We start from the raw sequence: 22,848 nt of genomic DNA on the forward strand, positions 1-22,848 counted from the left end.
TCACCTATCATGTGCCAGGCAAAGAAGGAAACACAGGACCTGTTAGACTCTTCTGCAAATGCAAGAAGCACAGGAGGAAAAACCACTGGGAAAGTAGAAGAAAGGGACTTGTTCAACCATGTAGGCTGGGGGCGGAGGATGAAAAGTGACTGATCATCATAAGAGCTGTGACCCTTACTAAGCTCTGACCATGTGCTAGGCTTGAGTCTCAATATCCTAGATGTAAATGGCACGTTTAATCCTCACGACCACCCCTGAGATAGATACTACTCTAAAACCCGCTCCACAGATGAAAAACCCTACACCCAGAGTGACAGGAATTTACCCAAGATAGAGCTGGATCTCAAACCTAAACTATTTGATTTTAGAGCTCCTAAAGTTTCCCAAAACAGAAAGGGAAAGGAGGGCCCATTTCCTGGACTCTCCTCTGCACATATACATACAGCGCACAACAAAAATCACCTTGGTAGAGGTGAGGTATCACTAGGGTATCCTCCCAAAGACGACATAGCTTCCCATCCCTCAAGTTGACCAAGGTTTAAGGAAGTTTTGCACTTCCTGCAACTCCTTAGGGTTTTACAGAAACATGGGCAAGAGAGGTTTTGCCATCCCCGCATCCCCCTACCCTCCAGTCCCAAGAGATACACGCCACCCATGCTTCACAGCCTCAGTTTAACCACTCCTTGAATGCCTTCCCCAACCACCTCCAATGACAGCGGTCCCCCCACTTTCCTCAAGGTCCTACAGTTTCTATTCTTTGCATCACATCCCAGCACTCGGCACTGACTTTCTATCTCGTACGTATCTGTGCTCTCGCTTCATCGCCAGGACTCCTTTCACTTTACAAGACAGAAAAAGGCAGGCAAAGTTCCACACCCTTGAACACAGTGGGCACGCAAACACATCGTCCAGTGAGGAAGCAGGTCTCACACAGACACCTACACAGCGAGTTGTGAGAAGGACCCAGCTGGACAAACAGACACCTCTGGGGGTGTCACTACCAGTAGTAAGAGTCCCTAACTCAGAGGTTCTCAAAGTGGGGTGTCTGGACCAGCAGTAGCACTTGGGAAATTGTGTGGGGGAGGGGCAGACAGGGGCAAGAGCGACTCTTGCCAGATCTTAGAATTTTTCAAAAGAAGCAAGACAGTACCATCCTCAGACTCGTGCAACTGGGCTCCTGCCTGGATTTGAGGCTAAAAAGGCCCCTCTTGGGCCTCCAATGACTGCACGGGGCCATGTCCACTCAGATCCCTCCCTCCCCATTCTAAATCCATCCGGGTATCTGCACCTTGGAGTTCCCTGCCCAAATGGTCCTAAGGGGGACCTAGGTCTACACCCCCTCTCCAGTAGGACTGCCAAATAAAGCGAAGGCTGTCCAGTTAAATTTGAATCATTTTTTAGCATAAGTATATCCCAAATACTGCATTATTCATTGTTTATCTGAAATTTAACTCAGCATCCTGTATTTTGATTTGCGAAATCTGGCAACCCTACCTCCCTGGTGTGTCTTCTTAAGACCCACTGTTGGCCGAGTGAGTATTGCAGAGAAGGGAGAAGTCTGTGGACACAGGGAGTGAACCATCCACATAAATGCTTCAAATCCTCTCGCAGGGGTGCAGGGTGGAACTGAGGATGAGATGAAAAGAGCAGTGCGCTGCAGACCAGACACTTCTCCTGGAATTGTTAGGGGCAAACCTGAATTGGGAGATGGACTCTGAAGGCATAACCTCCCAATTTTTAAATATTTGACATGTATTTAAAAGAATCCCAACTTCCTTTAAAATACCACTCAAGGCAAACAAAGCATGTGGGCCCTTACCTCTGGTCCAAGGTAATTCCTACCTTTGCTAATGGCTGCATTTTTGCAGCGCCCACGCCTGCACTTCAACAAACCTGATTAGATGTGATGCCTTAACCGCAGTGGGAGGAGCGCTCGTGAGCACATAGTAGCATAAGCGTATGACAGAGACATACATTTTGGAGAAGAATATTTATTGGTCAGTCTGCCTGAGGGGCTGTCCATTCTGACCCGGCACTGACCAGTCCTGCTATTGGCCCCTTCAGGAAGGTAGAGGGAAACCAACACATGTGGTAGAATGAGCTGAGCTCACAGAATAAGAAGCGTAAGAGATGCTACTCGGTTTTACTCTAAATTCCTCATTCTGCAGGAGATGAAACAGAGCTGTGCCTAGAAACAGGAAATGAGTTTGCCCAAACCCAGCTACTGATTCCAGGTCCCCAGTTCTTTCTGCGACATCATGGGCCTTCTCGTATTCAGGAATCCCTTACAAGGGGCAAGGAATATTGTCCCTTTCCCACAATTTGGGAGCCACAGAAAATTGTGCTTCAAAGAAGAAGGTGGAGAAAAGAAAAAAAAGGAAAGAAAAAGTCTCCTTGCCCCACCTTCCCTACTTCTGAAAAGTAAGAAGAAACAACCCACTCCAAGAATATACAGACATACTCAAAACCAAGAGGGAAGAGAGCGCCTACAAATTGCTAGGTCTGCAGGCACTGCTCGTTGCTTGAGGTTAGATGCTGAATATAGAACAGAGTGGCCTTCCAAAGATGTCCGAGGTCCTGAGCCAGCTCAGGCAGCGCCCAATCCCCTGGTTTTCCCCCATTCACTGGCAGGCCCCAGGGGGCAAAGGCCAAGGAATAAGACAGGCTGCCCAGACCGGCAGGAGGATGTTCCCCAGTAAGACTGACCTGAACTGGATAGAATATTGCTTGCAGGGTGGGGAGCGTCTCAGTGAAGAAGTGGTCCCAGACTTCAGCCAGAACCTCCATGCGATTTTCACCTACATGAGGGTGAGAAGATGGGAGGGGAGGAAGAAAGAAAAGAACTTGGTCATTACTTGCAGGAGAGGCCACGTCAGACGGAGCATGGGATGGTCGTGAGAGGAAGCTCATTATCTACTTTTGATCCAGAAGTGTTACTACAGTAAACATGGGATTGGATGGGAAAACTCGACCGAAAATATGCCTTCTCTCCCTTAATCCAGAAAAGGGAGCTGAATTTTGAAAAGCACGCCATAACTGTTATTGTCACGAGAATGGTTACAACATTATCAGGCCCTGTGCTAGATTATTTATCTATAAGCTATCTCATGAGTAGACGCTATTACCCCATTTTACAGCTCAGACAGGCCAGGTATCTGGGCTCAAAGTCACACAGGTAGAAGGCCAAGCTGGGATTCCAGAACCTGTGCTCTTGCCCATATGATCCAGAAAGATCATGTGCACAGTTATAAATTATTTTGTTTTTCATAATCACTAAGACACTGGCTTTTCAGTCTAGATTTGAGCTGTCACTTGAGAGAGATGGAAAGAGGGCTTAGAAACTATCACCTCCACCCACTGTAACCGGCAGGGCATTATTCTCTGAACAGTCACCTGCAAAACATGGGACCCACCTCCTGACTCTATGCCTACCCTCATCCCCCGGATCAGGAAGCCCAAGCCCTGGCCAAGCGCCACCCCCAGGCTAGATGGACATAGGTCACCCAACGCCACCGGAAGGCTGTTCGAGGGACTTTGCACCTGCAGGAAAGGCAGGCACTGGCAGAGCAGAGCCTGCACGGTGGCTGCTGTTTAATGACCTAGATAACAGAGCTGACTGGGCACTATCTCTGCTCAGCTGAGGCAGGGAAACTGGGTCAGCCAAGATTAGACCCTGAGAGATGCATCTGGCAATGCACGGCCAGTTCCACTGAACTGATCTTGAAAGAGTCATTTAGTGTTGTCCATCTATTAATTTAATGGACAACAAAAGCAGTGGCTGGCAGAGAAAACAGAACGAGGGCGTGACTAGTAGCTAGCAGGGCCAAAGCTGTGCAGATTTTGAAAGGTCAGAGTGAAATACACTGGAGAGAAATGCAAATCCACAGCACCCTCTACTTTCCCTCACTGTGTGCTAATTACACGTTGTTGGAATCACTCATTTACTTCTCTCTGTCTCCTCCACTAGAATGGGAGTGAGGGTCCCAGCCCTGTCTGTCCTGCTCACCATTCTATTTCTAGCACTTAGCCAGACACATCAGTAAATCAATGTTTGGAAATCTTTAAATGAATGAATGGCAAGTACTGAGTGCATAGGTTTTTGCAGATACTAGGGCTGGTGAGTGGAAGGAGGTTACCTTTTAACCCAAATATGGGACAGGACAGAGCAGGACTTAATAGCTAGCTCCAACACTTTCCTTTGCTCTTAGATAAAGAAACCACAGCATAGGCAATCTGGCTGGGGAGAGTCTGCTTCCTTCTTCTGTGTCTTCATCCTCTTCTGTATTCCCCTTGTATGTGACTTTTATTTCAGCCCCTCATGCTCACCATGCCCCCTCCATGCCACAGGGCCTTTGCACGTTCTAGTTCCTTTGGCTAGACTGTTCTTGCTCTCCTCTCTTTGCCTAATGTACATCCGTTTATCTTAATATTTTCAACTCCAGCATTACTTCCACAAGAAAGTCTCCCCCACTGGCCAAATCCCCCTATTATGGATTGTATTCTTAGTACTTGTCCCAGTTGGGGTTTTATATCTGATGGTGATTTGATTAATACCTGTCTCCACTACCAGGTAGTGAGGGCCTCGAGGACCTGAAATCCTATGAAGTTTTGTTCACCACTGTGTCCCCAGCACCTAGCAAAGTACCTGGTAAACAGTAGATAATCAGGGACTTCCCTGGTGGCACAGTGGTTAAGAATCCGCCTGCCAATGCAGGGTATACGGGTTCGAGCCCTGGTCCGGGAAGATCTCACATGCCATGGAGCAACTTAACCCGTGCGCCACAACTACTGAGTCTGCACTCTCGAGCCAGCGAGCCAAAACTACTGAGCCCGTGTGCCACAACTACTGAAGCCTGTACGCCTAGAGCCCATGCTCTGCAACAAGAGAAGCCACTGCAATGAGAAGCCCATGCACCACAACAAAGAGTAGCCCCCGCTCGCCGCAACTCGAGAAAGCCTGCGCACAGCGACGAAGACCCAACGCAGCAAAAAAAAAAAAAAAAAGTAGACAATCAATAAATGTTTGAATGAATGTATCAATCACCATTCTCTTTTCAAAGGTAGGCTAGTTCACTGCAGAGAAGAGGTCAGGAAGTCAAGAGGATGGTCTGAAATGTTAGGGCATCCTGGTGCCTAAAACCAAGGTGAATCCCAACACCTGGAGAGTGTATCTCAAAGGAGAAAAGGCTATGCCAGCTCCTTTATTGATGGCCCTTATCCTAAGTCTTCCATCAGAAAGATAAGCAGAGGCCCTCCCGACTGGACGGAAGTGACAGAGAAGCCTGCTGTTCAGTGCTGGTGCCTACTTACTCCCCTTCACCTCCAAGATGGAATACTCATTAGCAATAAAGCCATCCTTCAACCTGGCAGCAGGAAGGCGCCTCTCCTGGGAACCTGGGTCTAACTGCCTGCTGCAAATCTCAGAGAGGAGTGAAGGTTTTGGAAAGTGTTCAGAGAAGAACATCAGAGAGACACAGGCTAACAAAACAGGGTAGCCCCGGGAAGAAAGACTTAAAGGAAGGAGGTGACTCCATCTCCAAGAACAGCCCACAAGTCAAGGCCTTAGCCCCCAGCAAAGATGAAAGGGGTTTGGATGGGAGGTTCTAGATGACTGTCCTATAAAAACTGTCCTCTAGTTGCCATAGAAGTTTAGATCGCCAGAGGTGTATAGAAGAGGTATGAGAAACTTCTTTAAAGCCAAGGTCACTAAAGCTCTAGAAAAGATTACAGAAAGTAACAAGGCATATTCTGTCCACGAAAGAGTACCACATAATGAGGGGCTACCTCTGTCCCTTCTGCAGCCGTCAGGTAGAGTGGATGTGTACAAGCCAGGTCAATAAAGTAAAGGTTGTTCAGTGATAGGATGGATCAAAACTCTATTTTATAGCAAAAGAATCCTTTTATCCAAATAAAATCTTTCTTGGAGTTGTAACACACAAAATGAAAAAGTAGAGATGTTCTGGTTAAAGATGTGAAAGACCCTTACAGGTTCCCACCTGCCCCTTCACTGTGCAGAAAGAACCTTGCCACCCAGACCCCAGGACAAGAAGGGACCCAGCAAGAATATCCCGGCCCACTGCTCTCTAGTCGTGCTTTGGGGCAGAAACACAGAACCTTGGACGCCCTTTGTTTATCCCGTCTAGCTCTGTGCCTGAGTTTTCACTCTGAACGTAGCTATGTTAAGTGTCACTTGGATGACAGACAGTCAACTTTCCCTTTTAAGGGTCCTTGACGCTCTGGTTTTCTCAGCATCTCTTTCATAATGCTGGCCTTCCGCATTTCCAGGAGCACGGAATAACTCCAAACGACTTACTAACGGGCAGGCAGCCACCTTTCACACTGGTGTACTAGCCTAACTCCAACACGCAAAAGGGCCACGAAGCTCTTGTCAAAGCCGGTCACTCAAAAATAAGGCCTTAGGTTACTGGGTATCTCTAAGGTTGAAAAAATCTCGGCGTAGTTGCATTGGAGGGAAACAAGGCTGCAGGCTCAGTCAATTCTTGAATAGACAGCGGTTAATTTCAAACCTCTCATTTTCCAAAGGTTTGGTGAGCACTCACTGTGTGCTGGGCACTGGGACCTTCCAGTGTCAATTTCTCATTTTTCTTCCTACTTTGTCTTTCTAGGAGACACTTCACTGGACACAAGTGTCTCTCCCAGGGAAGGGGAAGAAAAAACGAATGACGTACTGCCTGATAAGTCTGAATCTAGAAGTAAACTTGACCTACAGATGGAGGTCTCTAGGCTGGAATAGGAAAAAAAAAAAAGGAAGGAACCAGTTTGCTTACCTACTATGTGCCAGGTATGGAGCTATGCCAGTTGTACTTCCTATACTCCCTACGATCCCTAGTCCCATTTTATCATTTTAAAAATTATTTTAAAAAACCGAGGCTCAAAGAAGTGAGAAACTTGCCAAAAGTTACCCAAGAAGTAGGTGGAAAGCTGCATCTGGATCCACATTGGTGGGAGCTGAGATTAGCGGTTGGTGGAGCCACGGGGTCGGCTGACTCTTGCCTTTGGCCACCTCCCAGATCCATTTAGTGCCTTTCTATCCTGTCAGCTTGACTCTAGCACTTTTTTTTTTTTTTGTGGTACGCGGGCCTCTCACTGTTGTGGCCTCTCCCGTCGCGGAGCACAGGCTCCGGACGCGCAGGCTCAGCGGCCATGGCTCACGGGCCCAGCCGCTCTGCGGCATGTGGGATCTTCCCGGACGGGGGCATGAACCCGCGTCCCCTGCATCGGCAGGCGGACTCTCAACCACTGCGCCACCAGGGAAGCCCTTTTCTTTGTTTAGTAAATCACCCCCCATTGAGTAGGTGCCTGCTTAGCCTCCTGTCCGTCAAGTGGGTTGGCCTCCTGACATGCACCACCTCAAGAAACAGTATTATACAAAGGCCAATAGGAAATAGCCTGGATCAAACCAGAGGGAACAGCATGGCAGGATCTGCAGTATAAGTTGTCCCTTCAAAGGAGCATGCATCCCATGAAAACCCCCCTTAACGGGGGTCTCCAAAGAGGCCACCCTAATTCCCCCTCAGTTCCCAAAACACAGTCTGACTTGCATTGCTGGGAGTGGCGAACTCGGGTGGAAATGCTGCCCCCTAGCTGGAGAAGGGGCGGCCGGGGTGAGGCACGCGCCTCTCTTGGACAGAAGCGTTCCGGCTGTCCGAGCATCAAAGGCTGAGTCAGGGGCCTGCCGGACGGGGGCCGCCTTGTACTTGCCTTCACACAGCTTAATCTTCTCCTCCACAAACAGCAGTCCTTTTGCTAGAAGCTGGTTCTGCCGAAAGAGAACAAAGGACACAAGAGTTGGGCTACTTCACCGCGTGACAAACCCAGATCCACTCCCAGTGGGCGAGGGCACAGGGTTCCAGGCACTCGGGCGCTGCTCAAGCCTCCAGGCTGAAAAAAGCCTTCTATCCTCTAGGAAGGCCGAGGCTTCTGGAGGCATCAGTGAGACAGCCCGAAGCAAAGGAAGGAGATGAGAGCCAAACCCAAGTGCCATCCCCGTCCCTCTGACCAGGGAATGGGCTGCCCCAAGCTTGGCTGAATTCTCTGGAAGGACTAGGGTAGACACCCAATGTCCTTCAAGCCCTTCGTGTAAAACTCAGAAAAGGGAGCACGGAAGCAATGGGAAATTATGCAGAAATAATGGATTTGTTTTATAAAAATGATTTTTTATAAAAACGATAAATCTCTCACGCTAGCATGAAAGAGACTGCCCACAAGACTTTAGGCAGCAGTGAGTGTGGGTCCGTCGATGAGCGTGTGCGTGGGAAAGTTGTGGAAAGAGGGAATAAGAGGAAGTCCCTTTGCAATTACAACTAACAATTGCTGAGTGTTTTGCATGTATCAGAGCGTTTATATTCTTCAGCTCATCTAATTCTGACCCTCCCAATAGTCCGGTCAAGTCGGTGCCATTACCCTGACTTCACTGATGGTCGGGGAAGAGGCTGGAACACAGGACACAGAGCTGGTCTTCCTAGCTCCACAAGCCATGTTCTGCCCACTCTGCTTTGCAGCCTTCCAGCAAGTCTTCCCACCCAGACCCCTCCTTCCCTCAGAAGGCTACAGCTGGTCCCACACGACGCAGGCAGCGCCTCCAAAGGTCACAGAAGCTCAGAGAGTAAGGATGCCTCCCCACTCACCACACATCTTTAGATTAGCAAAGGCCTATGCTTATGGGGTAGGGGATACACAGTGGTATATATCCTACCCCAAACCTAATGCGTTTCTTAGTACTCTCTTTTATAAAACCCTGAACCCTGTCACAGTGATGATGAGAGCATACATGGCAGAGAAGAAAGAACCTGGACATCAGACAGGGGTTTAAGTCCCAGCTCAGCGACTTTCTAGCTGTGTGACCTTGGACTTCATTTCCCTGCGTCTTGAGTCCCTCATCTACAAAATGACATCACAACAGCAATATCATAAAGTTCTTATAATAATTAACCATTATAAATACACACACACACACACACACAAACACACACGGTGTTTTATGTTGCCGGTAATCAGTGGAATTGGGTAGTGATGACAAGAGTTGCTCTTTTAGCCCAGCTATCTTCACAAAAGGAGTGGGAGGTAAAGAGAGTCAGTAATGAATGGACCTACATCAAGTATATTAAAGTATTTGATCAAAGGTACTGTCACATTCCTGTGACTAATACATACACACCAGATTTTATAGGTCCTATTAAAATTCACAAGCTATAACCTAATTTAAAAAGTAATTGGCCACCATTCAGTTTCAAGACGGAACTCCAACTCAAAGTTAGAGTGACATCCTATAGGAGTCTACCAACTCTGTTAAAGGAAAAAAAAAATCAATTCCTGTACTAGGAATCATGGAACAGACAGGTACTTAAGGTGAAACTCTGTGTTCTCTACCTTCTAGCCAAGCACACGAATCCCAGCAGCGAGAAAACACCACAGCACCAAACTGAAACGATCCAAATCAGGACTTTGTGCCAGCTGAGCTGGGCAGGAATGGACGGTGGAGGTGTTTCCAGATGGCAGTCACTCCCCCTGAATGGTTCTGAGCAAAGATCCCAATTGAGGTCTGAAGTGTCTGCCCGGGTCCCTTTCACTGGCCCAGACGAGGGCCTCAGGGAGTCCCCTTGGCACTCCGTGCAAGGACTCCTGATGCATTGTTCTCTGTCACCGCCTCTACTGCCAACACTGACACCTCAGCCTTCTTCCAGAACACCTACAAACTCTCCTTAATTTCATGTTTCTGAGATGCACCTACAAATGTAAGAGAGACTCCTCCCTATGACGCAGGCTTCATAATTTTGTTCCTTCACTGTAATTATCTACATTTTAAAGGTATGGGGGGCTAACCAAGGCACTGAGAGAGATAAAAAACTAGTCCAGGTTATATCATTAGTTAATAATGGAAATTAATTCAAACCCTGTATCTTATGTGTTAGGATTTTAGGTCCTTAGGAGTGAGGACCACTTAATTTAGTCCCCCTGGCTCTGAGAACAGTGCCTAGATCATAGCAGAAGCTAATAAATATTGAGTATATATTGCCTGTTTTGATGCTACAGACCATTCTTTGGTTTTAAGAAATCAAGATAAGAGACAGAATATTTGTGAGAGACAGTGATGTAGGTCCTTAAAATTCTGATACCCCATGCATTTGTACACCTTGCTCATATTTTAAAAATGGTATTTATTTTCATTTGATAAAAACTTCTTTGCATCTTACGACATAAACTTTAAAAAGTGGCCCAGGTTCTCCTTCCTCCTCTTTTCTATGTCTTCCCCCTTCAAGGAGACATTTGGGGCAAAAAAAAAAATTTTTTTTCAAGGAGAAGAAGTTATTTGTGTACTATGAAGGAATGGAAAACATTCACTTAAAAATGTCTCATGATACACAGCATAGAAATTCTATAGCTTAGACCAAAATAACAGTAACAAAAACTTAAAAGGGGCCTTAAGAATCATCTAGTCATTCTCCCCTCTCCCCAGCCCTGTGGTCCAAATCAACGGGTCACATACAGTTTCCATAATTTTTAGGTGGACATATTTTCCAGGAAGCTAAAGCACCTTTCAAAAGCATCTTGAAAATGTTTATACCCCTACGCTTTGTAGATTTGGCTCTCATTTCACAGTTGAATAAACTGCAGCTAGAAGCACGGTCTCCATCTTTTATTTGGCATGTTCTAAGTGAGTTAGGATCTTCTGGGCCAGCCTGGCTCAAAGCCCCGCTTCCCTATCTTGCATGCTCGAACCATTTGAATCTAGCCTGCATCTTCAGCTTAGCTGATTGGCTTGGTGCCTGCCCTCCACCCCACCTGGGTCTCAAACTGAGCCAATCATTTTCTCCCCTGGGAATCTGTAGTCACACGGGCCCCCTATGCCCCAAAGGGCCCTGTAATCCTGAGGGCCCGGTGCTCTGAAGGGCCTCATGCTTGGGGTTTAATGCTCTGCAGGTGCCATCTTCACTTCTTAATAGTCTTAGCTTTGAATCTGTGTTTTGTAAGTGAAGCCTGCTGGGGAAACAGAACACAGCGCAGGGGCTCAGCCTCAGCTCACTCATGGTCCTGCCTTCTACAGTCACCCCAGGAGGGCTTATCAGGGCCCTGCTCCGCACCCCCATTGCCGCTCTCCACCCTGCTGGTCTCCCCTGCCCTGCCCCACCACTGCCATCCTTCTATTCCCGAGGTGGTGACAGGGTTGCGTCGGCAGGGGCCCAGGCCCTGGTGCTCTGTGGCATCTTGGGGAGAGGCCTGGTGGCAGCCCCCCCTCCCTGCCCTGGGATGGCAGAGCTCTGGCTTGAGTACTGATGACTCAGCTGGGGGCCTCTCGACCACCCCTGAGCTATGTACCGAGAGCATGAAGGTTACAATCTCTTGGGGGTCCCCTGTCCACGACACGTTGTGGCCACAGGTCCATGGGAAGGAGAGTGCGTTCCTCACCCTGGTGGGAGCCACATTTGCATTCTGCACTGGGCCCTGCAAATTACGAAGCCCACCCTGTCTGCTGGTCACTTCACCTAAGGACACACCAACTGGACATCTGTGGGGCTTAAGGCTGCTGAGACCTAAAAAAAAGAAAGAAAAAAGAAAAGAAAACCAGCCTGGATTTAGACAGCTACCTTGCATTGTTTGTCTTTCGAAGTGTCTGTCCCCTCTGGCCTCACCTGCCAGTATTCCCAGCCCCAGACAAATGCCTGACTGTAGAAGGTGCTGAGAAAATGTATGGGAACAGAGCTGGAGAAGATCCTCACTTTTCTCTTGTCCCACTCCCTGCCTGATGGCACCAACCGCATCACGTCCCCAGCCCAAAGGCTTCAAGCCAAAAAACATTACAAGTTAACATTACTCATGAACGTAACTAGCTAACACTACTAGTTACATTCAGTAGCAGCCACCTAGGAAATGGGCCCATTGTCACTTCATGCAGCCCCCATAAATGAACTTGGACGGGGAATACACAGCGCTCTAAGGAAGTGGCAGAGGATCCGGAAGTCAAAAACAGCTGACCTATCTGTTTCTATTAAGACATCGAAAATGGGCTGCCAACAGAACAAGGCTCAAAGGAAAAATGCAAAAAACAAGGATGTCTGTGGAAAGGCATCCAAAACCATGGAGCCTTCAGTGGGTTGGAAGGACCGAGCTCATCCCGGGTAATCACGGAGGGTGGGCAGGACGAGGCGAGGACGGCAGAGGAGAGGGTGGGCTGCTGTAGTGCAGGGCTTGTCAATGTCAACCACATGCATCTTCAAGCAGGCTCCTCCTCGACCCGGCCAGAAGGACTCAGGAAAAGGGGGAACCAACAAGCTAGGGGGTGAGGAGAATGATGCTATTCCCACACAAGGTAGGAATTCTGTAAATGCTTAAGGCTGCCAGCCACCTGTCGCTTCTAATGCTTTAGCAGTGGCGATAATAATGAGAACACAAAGAATGACGGTGGAGTTTTATTTATTGTTTTACTCTTTGTCAGGCACTGTGTTATACCCTTCTCATGCATTATCTCACTCTACCTTTGCCACAAACTTATCCCCTTTATATAGATGAAGAAACCGAGGTTCAGAGAAGCAACTAGCAAATGTGAGACCAGAATTTGCACCCAGGTTGGCTGGAATCCAAAGCCCCAATCTTTCCCCCAGGATATTACTCTGGTTTACTTCAACAATGATTAAAAAAATACTAAGGTGAACAGCTATCATTCATTCACTGCTCACTTTCTGTACAAAGCACTTGATGTACGTCATCGCATCTAGTCACTGCATCAACCTTTTGAGGTAGGTACTACGATTACAACTAGATTACCACTAAGAAGATTGAGGTTCAGAGAGGTTAAGTAACATGCCTACAGTCACACAGCCAGTAAGTGTTCTAGCAAGGACTGGGATCCAGACCTTCCTGGCAGAAAGGCTGGCGCTTTTAGGCATCGCACTCTTCTGCCCTCTCAGTTGGAGAGGTTTTCAATGCCCTTTGCCCACAAGGGAAAGTAGATGAGATCCACTCGGTTCAGATACTGGGGGCAGCTGGCTTGGCAATTTCAGGCCATGTAACTGGGTTCCACCAAAGCTTCCATCCAGCTGGGTCATTGCTGCTGCCCAATCCTGCTACTAGCTTCTCAACTTCCGCCTCTCCAAAAGTACTTTCCTGGGGTCTCCCTCTCCACTACCATATGTGATGTCTGGCAAGGCATATACCTGGCTCCCAGGTGGATGCTATTCCCAAATGAGACATCCTTTCCCATCCCAGAGGTGTCTGGCAGCATGTCACTCTGCCTACTGAGAACTTGTATTGACCAATAATTCCATTCTAGGCATTTGTTTCCAGGGATAGCAATGTCTGCAAAAGTTGCTGTTGTTGGCACCAAGCCAGTGATGGAAATCATGGGCCACCTCCATTTTTTTTCTCTTCTGTAACGTTGAAAGTACAGCCATCATCTCTTAGGATGTCTACATTTCCTGTGAACCTGGATGCCTTCCTAGATAAGCAACAAAAAGTCTTATAAACACAACTCACCCCCAGGACCAGAGAGCTCTTAATAACCCAGTCCTGGGGTTGTGTGTGTGGGTACGATGAGACCAGAGAGAAAGCCCCAGATGGGGAATGAAGAAAATGTGAAACTTGGTACAAGTTTAATCTTCATTTAGCACCATTTCGCTGGTAAAAGGGTAAAATTCACTAAAAGGGTGAATTTGGGCTTTTTTCAAAGTTATTTTACAAGGAAGCAGGAAAATGGTCCCATGTCTGTTGTGCTGGATCCTAAAAAAATAAAGTAAAATTAAATTTAAAAGCACTGAAACTTCTCTCCTCTGGGGTTTTCAGGGGATATCTTCCAGGCATTTTTAACATTTAAAGTATAATCCAAAAGCTTTTCTTCCGTGGCCAGATGGCCTGGGTTTGATCTCCGCTCTAGCTTTTACTAGCTGTATGATTGTGGATAACCCTCCTTTACCCAGGTGCAGCTGCAGTATATGCTAAACGGTAATAATGAAATTTTCCTCAATGCTTGGAGCAGTTCTCAGACTTGAGCACACGTGACAATCACAGAGGACTTGCTAAAACACAGGCTGCTGTGCCGCAGTCCCCTCAGTTTCTGACTCAGTTCCTCTGAGGTGGGGCCTGAGAATTTGCTTTTCTGACACATTCTCAGGTGATGCTGAAGACGCAGGTCCAGGGACCACACTTTGAGAACCAACCGCTCAGAACTGTTGAACAATGCCTGGCACATAAATGCTTGAAAATATTAGCTGTTGTTACCATGATGGCTATTTTAGTCTTCCTTATAGCTGTGAAACAGCCTCCAAGAAAGGTCGCCTGTTGCTTTCCAAGTCTAACAAATATTTCTCAGACCTCCCACCTCAGTCTTGACTTCTTATGGCCACTGAGCTGCTGGATGTTTCCACGTATTTGGATGTTTCCACTTTTCCAGCATCTACCCCTGCCTTCCATCCCTTCCCCCAATGGTTCCCTAAATCTGTCTCCTGCCATTTCCGGCCTAGTCTACTTGGAAGTCACCCAATTTCATCCATAATGGGTTCCTAAAAACACATACCCATGTGGACCTAGACACTTACATGATATCGGGGGAGTTCTGTTCCCACAGAGCCAAAAAGGATGATAAAATCCCTAATTACAACTCATTTTCAGAGCTAGTCTTCAGGTGATATATTTGCAGCATTTGGTACCTACATGTTCCCTCCTTAACAACGGAATGTGTAATAACCTCAGTGCAATGAGGCCGAAGAGTTGCCATTTCCGCATATACCCATTGATTTCCATCCTTCTCTCAATTATATTAAGATCTGTGGTTATCAATTTCAAGACTCATTTTTCCATTTTGCTTCATAAAATTGCAGGAAAGTCCGATAAAATTATTCAAATAATTGCATAAAATTCAAGTAATTGCCGAGGAGGGCAGCCTGAAGCATCCAGGGGTCCTCCTGGCAGCCCCCAGACTAGCACCTTTTCTCTCCCCTCTCAACAGCCAAGGGGAGCTTTAAGCCACCCCAATGTTCACAGACTCCCCAAGGCCTCTCTTCCAAGTACTGGCCAAATGCAAGATGCAACTTCTAACGACCTTCTCACCTAAAGACATCATCCTCTCCCCTCTTGCTTGTCCTCTCACTGGAGCCCAGCTCCTCTTGTTCAAAGCCCTTCTGTATACTGGCCCCAATTTTACCTTCAAAGCAGAGTATATGGGAATTGTGCCTTACTACCTTCTGCTCACCTAATTATCTCTTTTCACCTTTTGGGAATTCCGTTTGTTTTAGAAGCCTTCCCAGGTGGATTAAAGAAGATTATTATTTAATAATCTTAAAGATTATTAAGATAATCTTTAAGATTATTATTTAATAATCTTAAAGATTATTAAGATAATCTTTAAGATTATTATTCTTAAATAATTATATTATTGTTAATAATAAAGATTAATAATCTTAAAGAATAGTAAAGATTATACTGGGCCTGTTTTTAAGCCTTTACCATCCACTCAGGGTTTCAGTTAACATGATGCCGTGTGTCCCCTATACGGATGCATCTACCTCCCTGCACTTCAATTTCAAACTCCATGGTGACCAGGATGCTTCCGTGGGTCTCTCCTTCAGCTCCCTGCCACATGCCACATGCCCTTAATGAATCTTCTCTGATAATGATGAGCTAAGGGGAAAGTGGCCTCTTGTGACTGCCACAGATACGAGCAGTAGATGGAAACCTTTACATCAAACATTTACATCATCCGTGCCCTACTGACAAGTATGGTGGCCAAATTTCTCCTTTTCTTAGGTACTATCTTATTCAAAGCCACTGGCTACACACTGAGTCTCTGTATCAAGCGAAACTCTAGTTCCACCAAAAATAATTTAACTTTCTGGGCTTGGGGAAAAGCTTTCGACAGACACAACACAACCAGCAGATGCAGAAGCACAGAAAGTATGATCAGCCACCTCTCCCATCCCCAGGCCCCGGACCACCAAGGCACCTAATCAGGTAAGAGAAAAATGCAGAGCATTTCCTGTCAACCATTTCCAAAGACAAAAGGAACCAATTACCCCGCAGAGCTGTCTCTAGGATGTAGAGTTCCTGTCGGAAACCCCAATTTTCCTTCTGGGTGCAATTCAAAACAGACGGAGGAAAAAGGAAAATCAATACTGGAAATGTCAAAGATTTTTCTGGCCTCTGTCATATGGAAATCTATCTGTGCTTTTGTCAATCAAACAGCCTGTCTTCTCTGTGTGCAGACACAAGATAAGCACCATCTTTCCGCCTGCTCTGCCCCTGCCCTCACCTTGGGTCATTTTCATTATTCTTCACTGAAGACAATCTTTCTGTGAGTCTTTCTTCAAAGCTGCAAAATGAGAATGTTCACTTTCAAAAGCGGAGCCACGGTGATGGCTTTTACAAGTAGCAGTCTCTGGGGTGGGGGGTCTGGGTCCCAGGAGACAGACCTCATTGCTGAGTCCAGATGTCCAGGAGGGGTGGCGGGGGGAGTGGCCATCTCATCCTCCACACGGAGGAACCCACTCGTCACCTTCCCCAACAGCCACATCCATGGCATTTGGGTCTTACCTGTCCACCCCCCTGGTTCTGCTCCTCACTTGTCCCCAGACCTTCCTCCCTCCTCCTTGCTGGAGGAATGTTCTTTCTGGAGCCCATTCTGACTTTCCCTCTTGAAACTACATCCGATAGTTGAGTGTGAAGGCTGAGGTCACCTCTATCAGCCTTGCCTCCTGGATTTCCCTCTTCATCTGAAAAGCTCTTCTTGGTGTGGCTTTGAAACCAGCCCATTTTCAAGGGTGCCTAGCGAAGGACTTTCCACACCTGAGTCTCTCTTGAACCACCTTCACCACTTGGTCACAGCCAGGGCCACATACACTATTATTCTTTGTATACTATTTTTCTTCAATCAATCCACTTTTTAAAAACATAAATATGTTTATAAAAGAAACCACAGCAACACCATTTACCATAAATAGAATGTAACTCAAGGATCAACTCAATCTCAACAAAATGATGTTATGTAATCCTAATTAGACATTGCTTCTAGCTGAAGACACTAATTTTGAAACCTGCTCTCTCTTCCTTAAACAAGAGAGATCACCAAGTCTTGCAGAAGTGTAACAGACACAAGGGCACAAACGAAGACTCTCCCTGGCATGATCAGAAGAGCTAAAGGAAAATAAGGAAAGGAAACACTTACCACAAAGGTGAATGTTATTTAATACCATTGTGTGCAACTCCTAAAATCTCTCATGTATCTGTGGTGGGCAACCCCTCCCTCTCTCCCAATAAAGTTTATTGAGCATCTACTATGTGCTAGGTAATTTCTAGGGACTGGAGAACCAAACACATTTTTAAAAAGGCTCTGTGCCTACATGAGACTTAAAACCTACATTTTAATAAACAGTGTCTAGGACAGGCTTTTCTCCCGTCTAGCACCATAAACTAAGGAAAAACCCAGATTCAAAACTGTGAAAACCAGTTCATACCCCACACCCCCAGAAAGAGACTCAATATTCACCAGCAGTTTCTCTGATTAAGCACTCGATAAAAAAATGACATGTGGTTACCAGCTGTTAAGTGTCTGGCATACTTTGTAAGCAGCACTTACTGCCCCCAAAACCTCAGGGCTTTCCAGATAAATAAATCCCCACCCAAATGCCCTTCCCCACCCATCCGAGGGGTAGTCCCCAAAGCCAAGACATGACTGACATTTCAAACTTGACTGAAACCACACAGAACCCTGTCTATTTTAAATGTCAATGAGGAAGGCAGCTGGGCTGGCAGGTTTCACCAGGAGGGATTGAAAAACCACTTCTCTGTAGTTGGATTTAAAACTCAATCACTAGAGACAGCAAGAGAAGAGAGTGAGGACAAGACTGACCTTTGAGTCGAGGGCAACTGAAATGATTCACATTTGTGACTAATTATCTCTTTTTTAATCTTTGTTTGTCTCTCCCTGGACAGGGGTTTTCTTTCAAGCAGCTGAGACATTTGCCCTGATTGAATTCCAGGCTTCTGCTGGGTCTTGCTTTGTCCAGATATAGAGTGGCCAAGTGGTCATTTTCTGGTGTGTGTGGGTGTGGGTGTGCATGTGAGAGAGAAACAACTGACATTTGTCATTCTTTTAAAGTGCACATAAAAGTTTAAGCTTCCTGATTTATGGAAAGAAAATGGAAGGATGCCTGTGTTGTTTTTAAAAGCTAAAAACTCTTTAAACTGTCTTAAAAGTATGCTCACCTGGGATACAGAATAATATCACCAACCTGAAACCAATTTATTATGGATTTTTATGTCACCTTCCCATTAAAAGGGATGGATTACACTTTAGAATAACAAATATGTATACAGTTGACCCTTGAACAACGCGAGGGGTTAGGGGCACCAACCCTCCGTGTAGTCGAGAATCTGCATATAATTTATAGTTGACCCTCCGTATCTGAGGTTTTTTTGTATCCACAGATACAACCAGCCATGGATCCTGCAGTACTATAGTATTGACTATTGAAAAAATCTGTGTGGGGACTTCCCACCACGTGTCTTTGGATGGAGTCAGGAAGGCATCTCGTGTCAGTGGATTAGAAACCATCCTGACTGCACCTGGAATCTTGAACTCATTAGCTGCAATAACAACAGTGTCTAGGCAGGAGGGATGTTAGCTTATCTGATTCAATTCTATCTTTAACAGAACAGACCGAGAAGCTTAGTGACAAGAAAGAACTTGGCTAAAGGGACATAGCATTACACTCAATTAGGTACCATACACGGAGTGGGAGGGAATGGCACTAGGAAAGCAGTTCTCAAAGTGTGGTTTGGGGTCTCCTGAGGGATCACCCAGACCTTTTCCACATGGTCAAAACGATTTCCTTAACAACACTAAGCTGTTATTTGCCTTGCATCCTCCGTTGAGTGTACTGTCGAGTTTTCCAGAGACTAGGTGCAATATTTTCCAGACGGGCAATATCACAATAGACTGACTATGAAGCAGATATGGGGATCCAGTCTGCAGGTAGAGATTTGCAGACATATAAAACAATACCACTCTCCTTTTATTTTCAGAAAGTTATTTTTCATAAAAATGCCGTTTATGCTAACATGTAGTAGGTTTATTATTTGAATGAATTAAGGCACACAGTAAATTTTCTCAGGCTTAATTTCTAATACGGTGAAAATACGTAGAGATAACCCAAATAAATGATCATTTTTAAGAGCGTAACAGGGTCCTTGAGACCAAAAAGCCTGAGAACCGCTGTCTGAGGCTATAGTCTCCATAAAAGCAGGGACCACGCTTGCCCTGTACGCCTCCACTGCCACTGCACTGCAGTGCCCAGCACGCAGTAGGGCTGCGCTGCAATGCCCAGCACATAGTAGGAACTCGGGATACAGAATTTTGGACGTTGAAGGCATGTCCAGGTTACAGTATCGGTCACTCCTTTAGGTACACGTACCCACGTGCACAATATAGCACAAGCTCAGACCCACACAGCTTACCTGGAAATAGTCCGTAATGAACGATCCAAGTTCACTCTTCAGCAGCCTCCTGGAAAGAGAGAAAAACTGTCAAGCAGCCCTTGATGCTATAGCTCCTGGAGTTCACAGATGCTTGGTGAATTGCCGTGCTCACCAGTGGCACAGGGGCCGAGGCCAGGCCTGAGCCGGAAGTGTGCTTTCCTAGGCCCCAGTAATACCCCACCCCCACCAAGGTCATTAGGGAATTGGGGCAGATGGAACTCCTAGAAGGCATCTGCTCCTTAGTTCACTTTTACAGATAAAGCATCTCACGAGGGCAGCCACAGGAGATCCCAATTCTAACAGAGGTGGAGGCAGGCAGGGGCACCTGGCTTCATGTGCAGCAAAAAATAAGGAAGAGAAAGGCCATGGTTTTGTAATTCCCCCTCATTTGCAGACTTTACGGTTTAAAATGCATTTTTCATACATTCTTCACCCAAGGATTGCAAAGTGTGTGTGTGTGTTGGGGAGCAATTATTATCTCTCGTGTATAGATAAAGAAATTGAGGCTCAGAGAGGTCTCCCAAATAAGTCAGTGGCAGAGTGAAGATTCAAACCCAGACATTCTGCAAATTCAACATCTCTTTGCATAACCCTACCCAGTCTCGCCTCCAAATCCATCGGAGACACTGAGCTTGGTGCCATGGTTTCAGTGGCCTTACTGCCCATCCCAAAGGGACTTAAAAGTCCTTCAAAGGAGAACAGATGGATTTTATTTATGCAGCACAAACGTTTATTCAGCTGCTCTTTATGAGCCAGACGTTGTTCTAGCACCAGGCTTTCAGAAGTGAACAAGACAGGCGAGGTCTCTGCTCTCAAGGAGCTTACATCCTTGGGGGGAGGGGTGTGGAGAGCTAGCAGGTTAATCGATACACTCCCGAGGTAAGTGCAAAGAGTCTTAAGTGCTTAAAAAATAAAAATAAAACACGGTGGTATTGGCACCAGACCTCCTTCTCCCTGAGAGAAATCATGGGACTATCCCTACCGCTCTTTCTTTAATTTGATCCAAATAAGGTGAGGAATCTAAAACCAAGGATCCAGGAAAAAAAAAACTCTTCAGGACTTCCAGTAACTTCATTTACGCATCCCACCGGACACGGTTACTAAAGAGCAAACACTCAAGCTTCTGACAACACCTGCTGGGTTTTAACTCTTCAAAAAATGCATTCTCACGTGTCGCTGTAGGATAAACAGGAAGTTACAACAAGATGCCACAGTGTGCAGAAGATAGACACAATAAGACTGAGTCACAAGAAGAAGAAACATCCATGATCTAAATTTCTGCACCAGAAAGAGCCCTGGAAAGCTGAAAACTCATGCTGAGCAAGGAAGATACCTTCCTTTTGCCAGGACAGAAAACGTATCTGTGGTGGACACTGCATTTTGAGATCCAAGTGAATGGCAGGCTCTCAGAAGGCCATCCCATCCACAGAACCCAGGGGTTCACCCAGATGCGGGTGGGTCTGACAGAGACAGGGGAGCCTTCGTCGGTCACTGGGCCAAGAGCAGGTGGGTCACGGCTGGTCTTCGAGGCCAGAGGCATCGCTCAGACGGGACACAGAAATCAAGTGGGCAGCCCCAGAGGGAGGCCCTGAAACAGGAAGAGGCAGGGAGGCTGCTTCTGGCTGCTGGAAAGAGAAGCACCTCCCAACAAAGTCTTCATGGCCACTGGGAAGTCTCAAAACAATAGGTGAAGAAGCCAAGCTTCATCAAAAAGTGGAAAAGTAGGGCTTCCCTGGTGGTGCAGCGGTTGAGAGTCCGCCTGCCGATGCAGGGGACACGGGTTCGTGCCCCGGTCCGGGAAGATCCCACATGCCGCGGAGTGGCTGGGCCCGTGAGCCATGGCCGCTGAGCCTGCGCGTCCGGAGCCTGTGCTCCGCAACGGGAGAGGCCACAACAGTGAGAGGCCCGCGGACCGCAAAAAAAAAAAAAAAGTGGAAAAACAAGTCCTCATAACGGGCTACTACTAACAGAGTTTCTTAAGCATTATCTTGGGCACTTACAATGTTAAGGGGTCAACACGGTTCTGAGACTAAAACGCAGGCTATGGAATTGGTGTCCCGAGGAAGCCACGCTGGGAGGACACTGTGTTCATGTAGACGCTTCAGGTAAAATGGAAAGAGAGACAGAGGTCGTCAGTACAGGTGAGCCTTCAGGGTCAAGAGCTATGGAAACCCACTTGGAGCAAGGCGGAGGAGTAACAATCGTGAACTGGGGCTGGACGTGATGAGACAGGTGGTACCCCAGGAGCATTGTGATGCTACACAACTGAGGAATCCAAGAGATCTCCTCCCCTACCTATCAGGGAGGGCGGAAAGGCTGCAGACTGCAGTGACAGGAACGGTACATCACCCTTAAGTTACAGCCGGGACTGCAGCAAGCCCTGGCCAAGGCCAGAATTCTGCAGAGCATTACAGGAAGACAAAGCTTGAGGTAGAAATCAGCTGATAAAGGAGCAGAGATTAAAGAGTGAACTTGTTGCAACTGCCAAGACAAAGGCATAGCAAAAAGGACCCAGAAGCTAGCAGCAGCCATACCAGGGGCAGCAAGATGGTGATGGATAAGAATAAAGAGGCAGGATATGAAGAGGTGCTCCCACCACACTGATAAGAGTGGTCCTCAGTCCTTTACTGAAGTGGAACCACACACAGGTGTGGCAATCTGCTTTATATATGTTAAATGTAATAGACTGTAAGCAGGTATTGTAAGAGAATTCCATGTTCAAAACCCTCTCTACTAGGTATTGTTGTACAGAATTATCAGAACAGAATAGACCCTAGCTGATCATTTAAGTCAACATTCCATTGTCCTGGGTGGGTAAATCAGTAAGCTACCCTGTTCCTTACAAAATCCTGTCTTATTTCTGTCTGCACATGTTATGAGTTACACAAGGTCAATACATACATGTACAGCACTTCCGCTGCAGTGAAATATGGAATCAACGTAAATGTGCACCAATAAAGTGCTCATAAAAACCTGGTTCATTCGTACAATGAAGTTCTAAGTAGCCATAAAAAAACAAAAGGGAATAAGGAAGTGCTCTTAAGTAATTATATGAAAATATCTACATTACGTTAAGTCAAAAAGAAGCAAGATGCAGAACACTGTGTATAATGTGCTACCTTGTGAGAAGGGAAGAGAAAACATATGTATTTTTTATTTACACGAGAGCAACAAATTCACTTGTCAAATCTGCTCTAACTTGCTGTTCTGTCATAACTATGATTTGGTTTCCAAGAGACCCTTTGAACTGAAATATACAGTACCTTGATTTTTTTTTTCAGTATCTTGATTTTTAAACACACAAAACATACATGCATTTTCAAAATTATATGTAAATGCACTGGGCTGTGTCTCCTCCTCTCCATC

At 46.4% G+C, this 22,848-nt stretch overlaps 1 protein-coding gene across 4 annotated transcripts in view; it reads right to left on the reverse strand.

The window, feature by feature from the left end:
* Positions 1-22,848, reverse strand: part of PRR5L (proline rich 5 like) — an 82,268-nt gene that overhangs the window by 24,874 nt on the left and 34,546 nt on the right. For 3 of the 4 annotated variants that reach the window (XM_022583622.3, XM_089914919.1, XM_089914918.1), the window contains 4 exons: positions 19,462-19,510; positions 7,723-7,780; positions 2,707-2,798; positions 1,495-1,626 (listed from right to left, as the gene is read on the reverse strand). In XM_022583622.3, the coding sequence (XP_022439330.1) occupies positions 1,495-1,626; positions 2,707-2,798; positions 7,723-7,780; positions 19,462-19,510 (331 nt within the window). The remainder of the gene's footprint in view (positions 1-1,494; positions 1,627-2,706; positions 2,799-7,722; positions 7,781-19,461; positions 19,511-22,848) is intronic. The other variant, XM_022583623.3, reaches the window with a different exon arrangement.

The sequence above is a fragment of the Delphinapterus leucas genome, chromosome 7, assembly GCF_059928025.1.
Source record: "Delphinapterus leucas isolate spDelLeu-1000000601 "Yukka" chromosome 7, BTC_Dleu_Yukka2, whole genome shotgun sequence".
Taxonomy (NCBI): domain Eukaryota; kingdom Metazoa; phylum Chordata; class Mammalia; order Artiodactyla; family Monodontidae; genus Delphinapterus; species Delphinapterus leucas.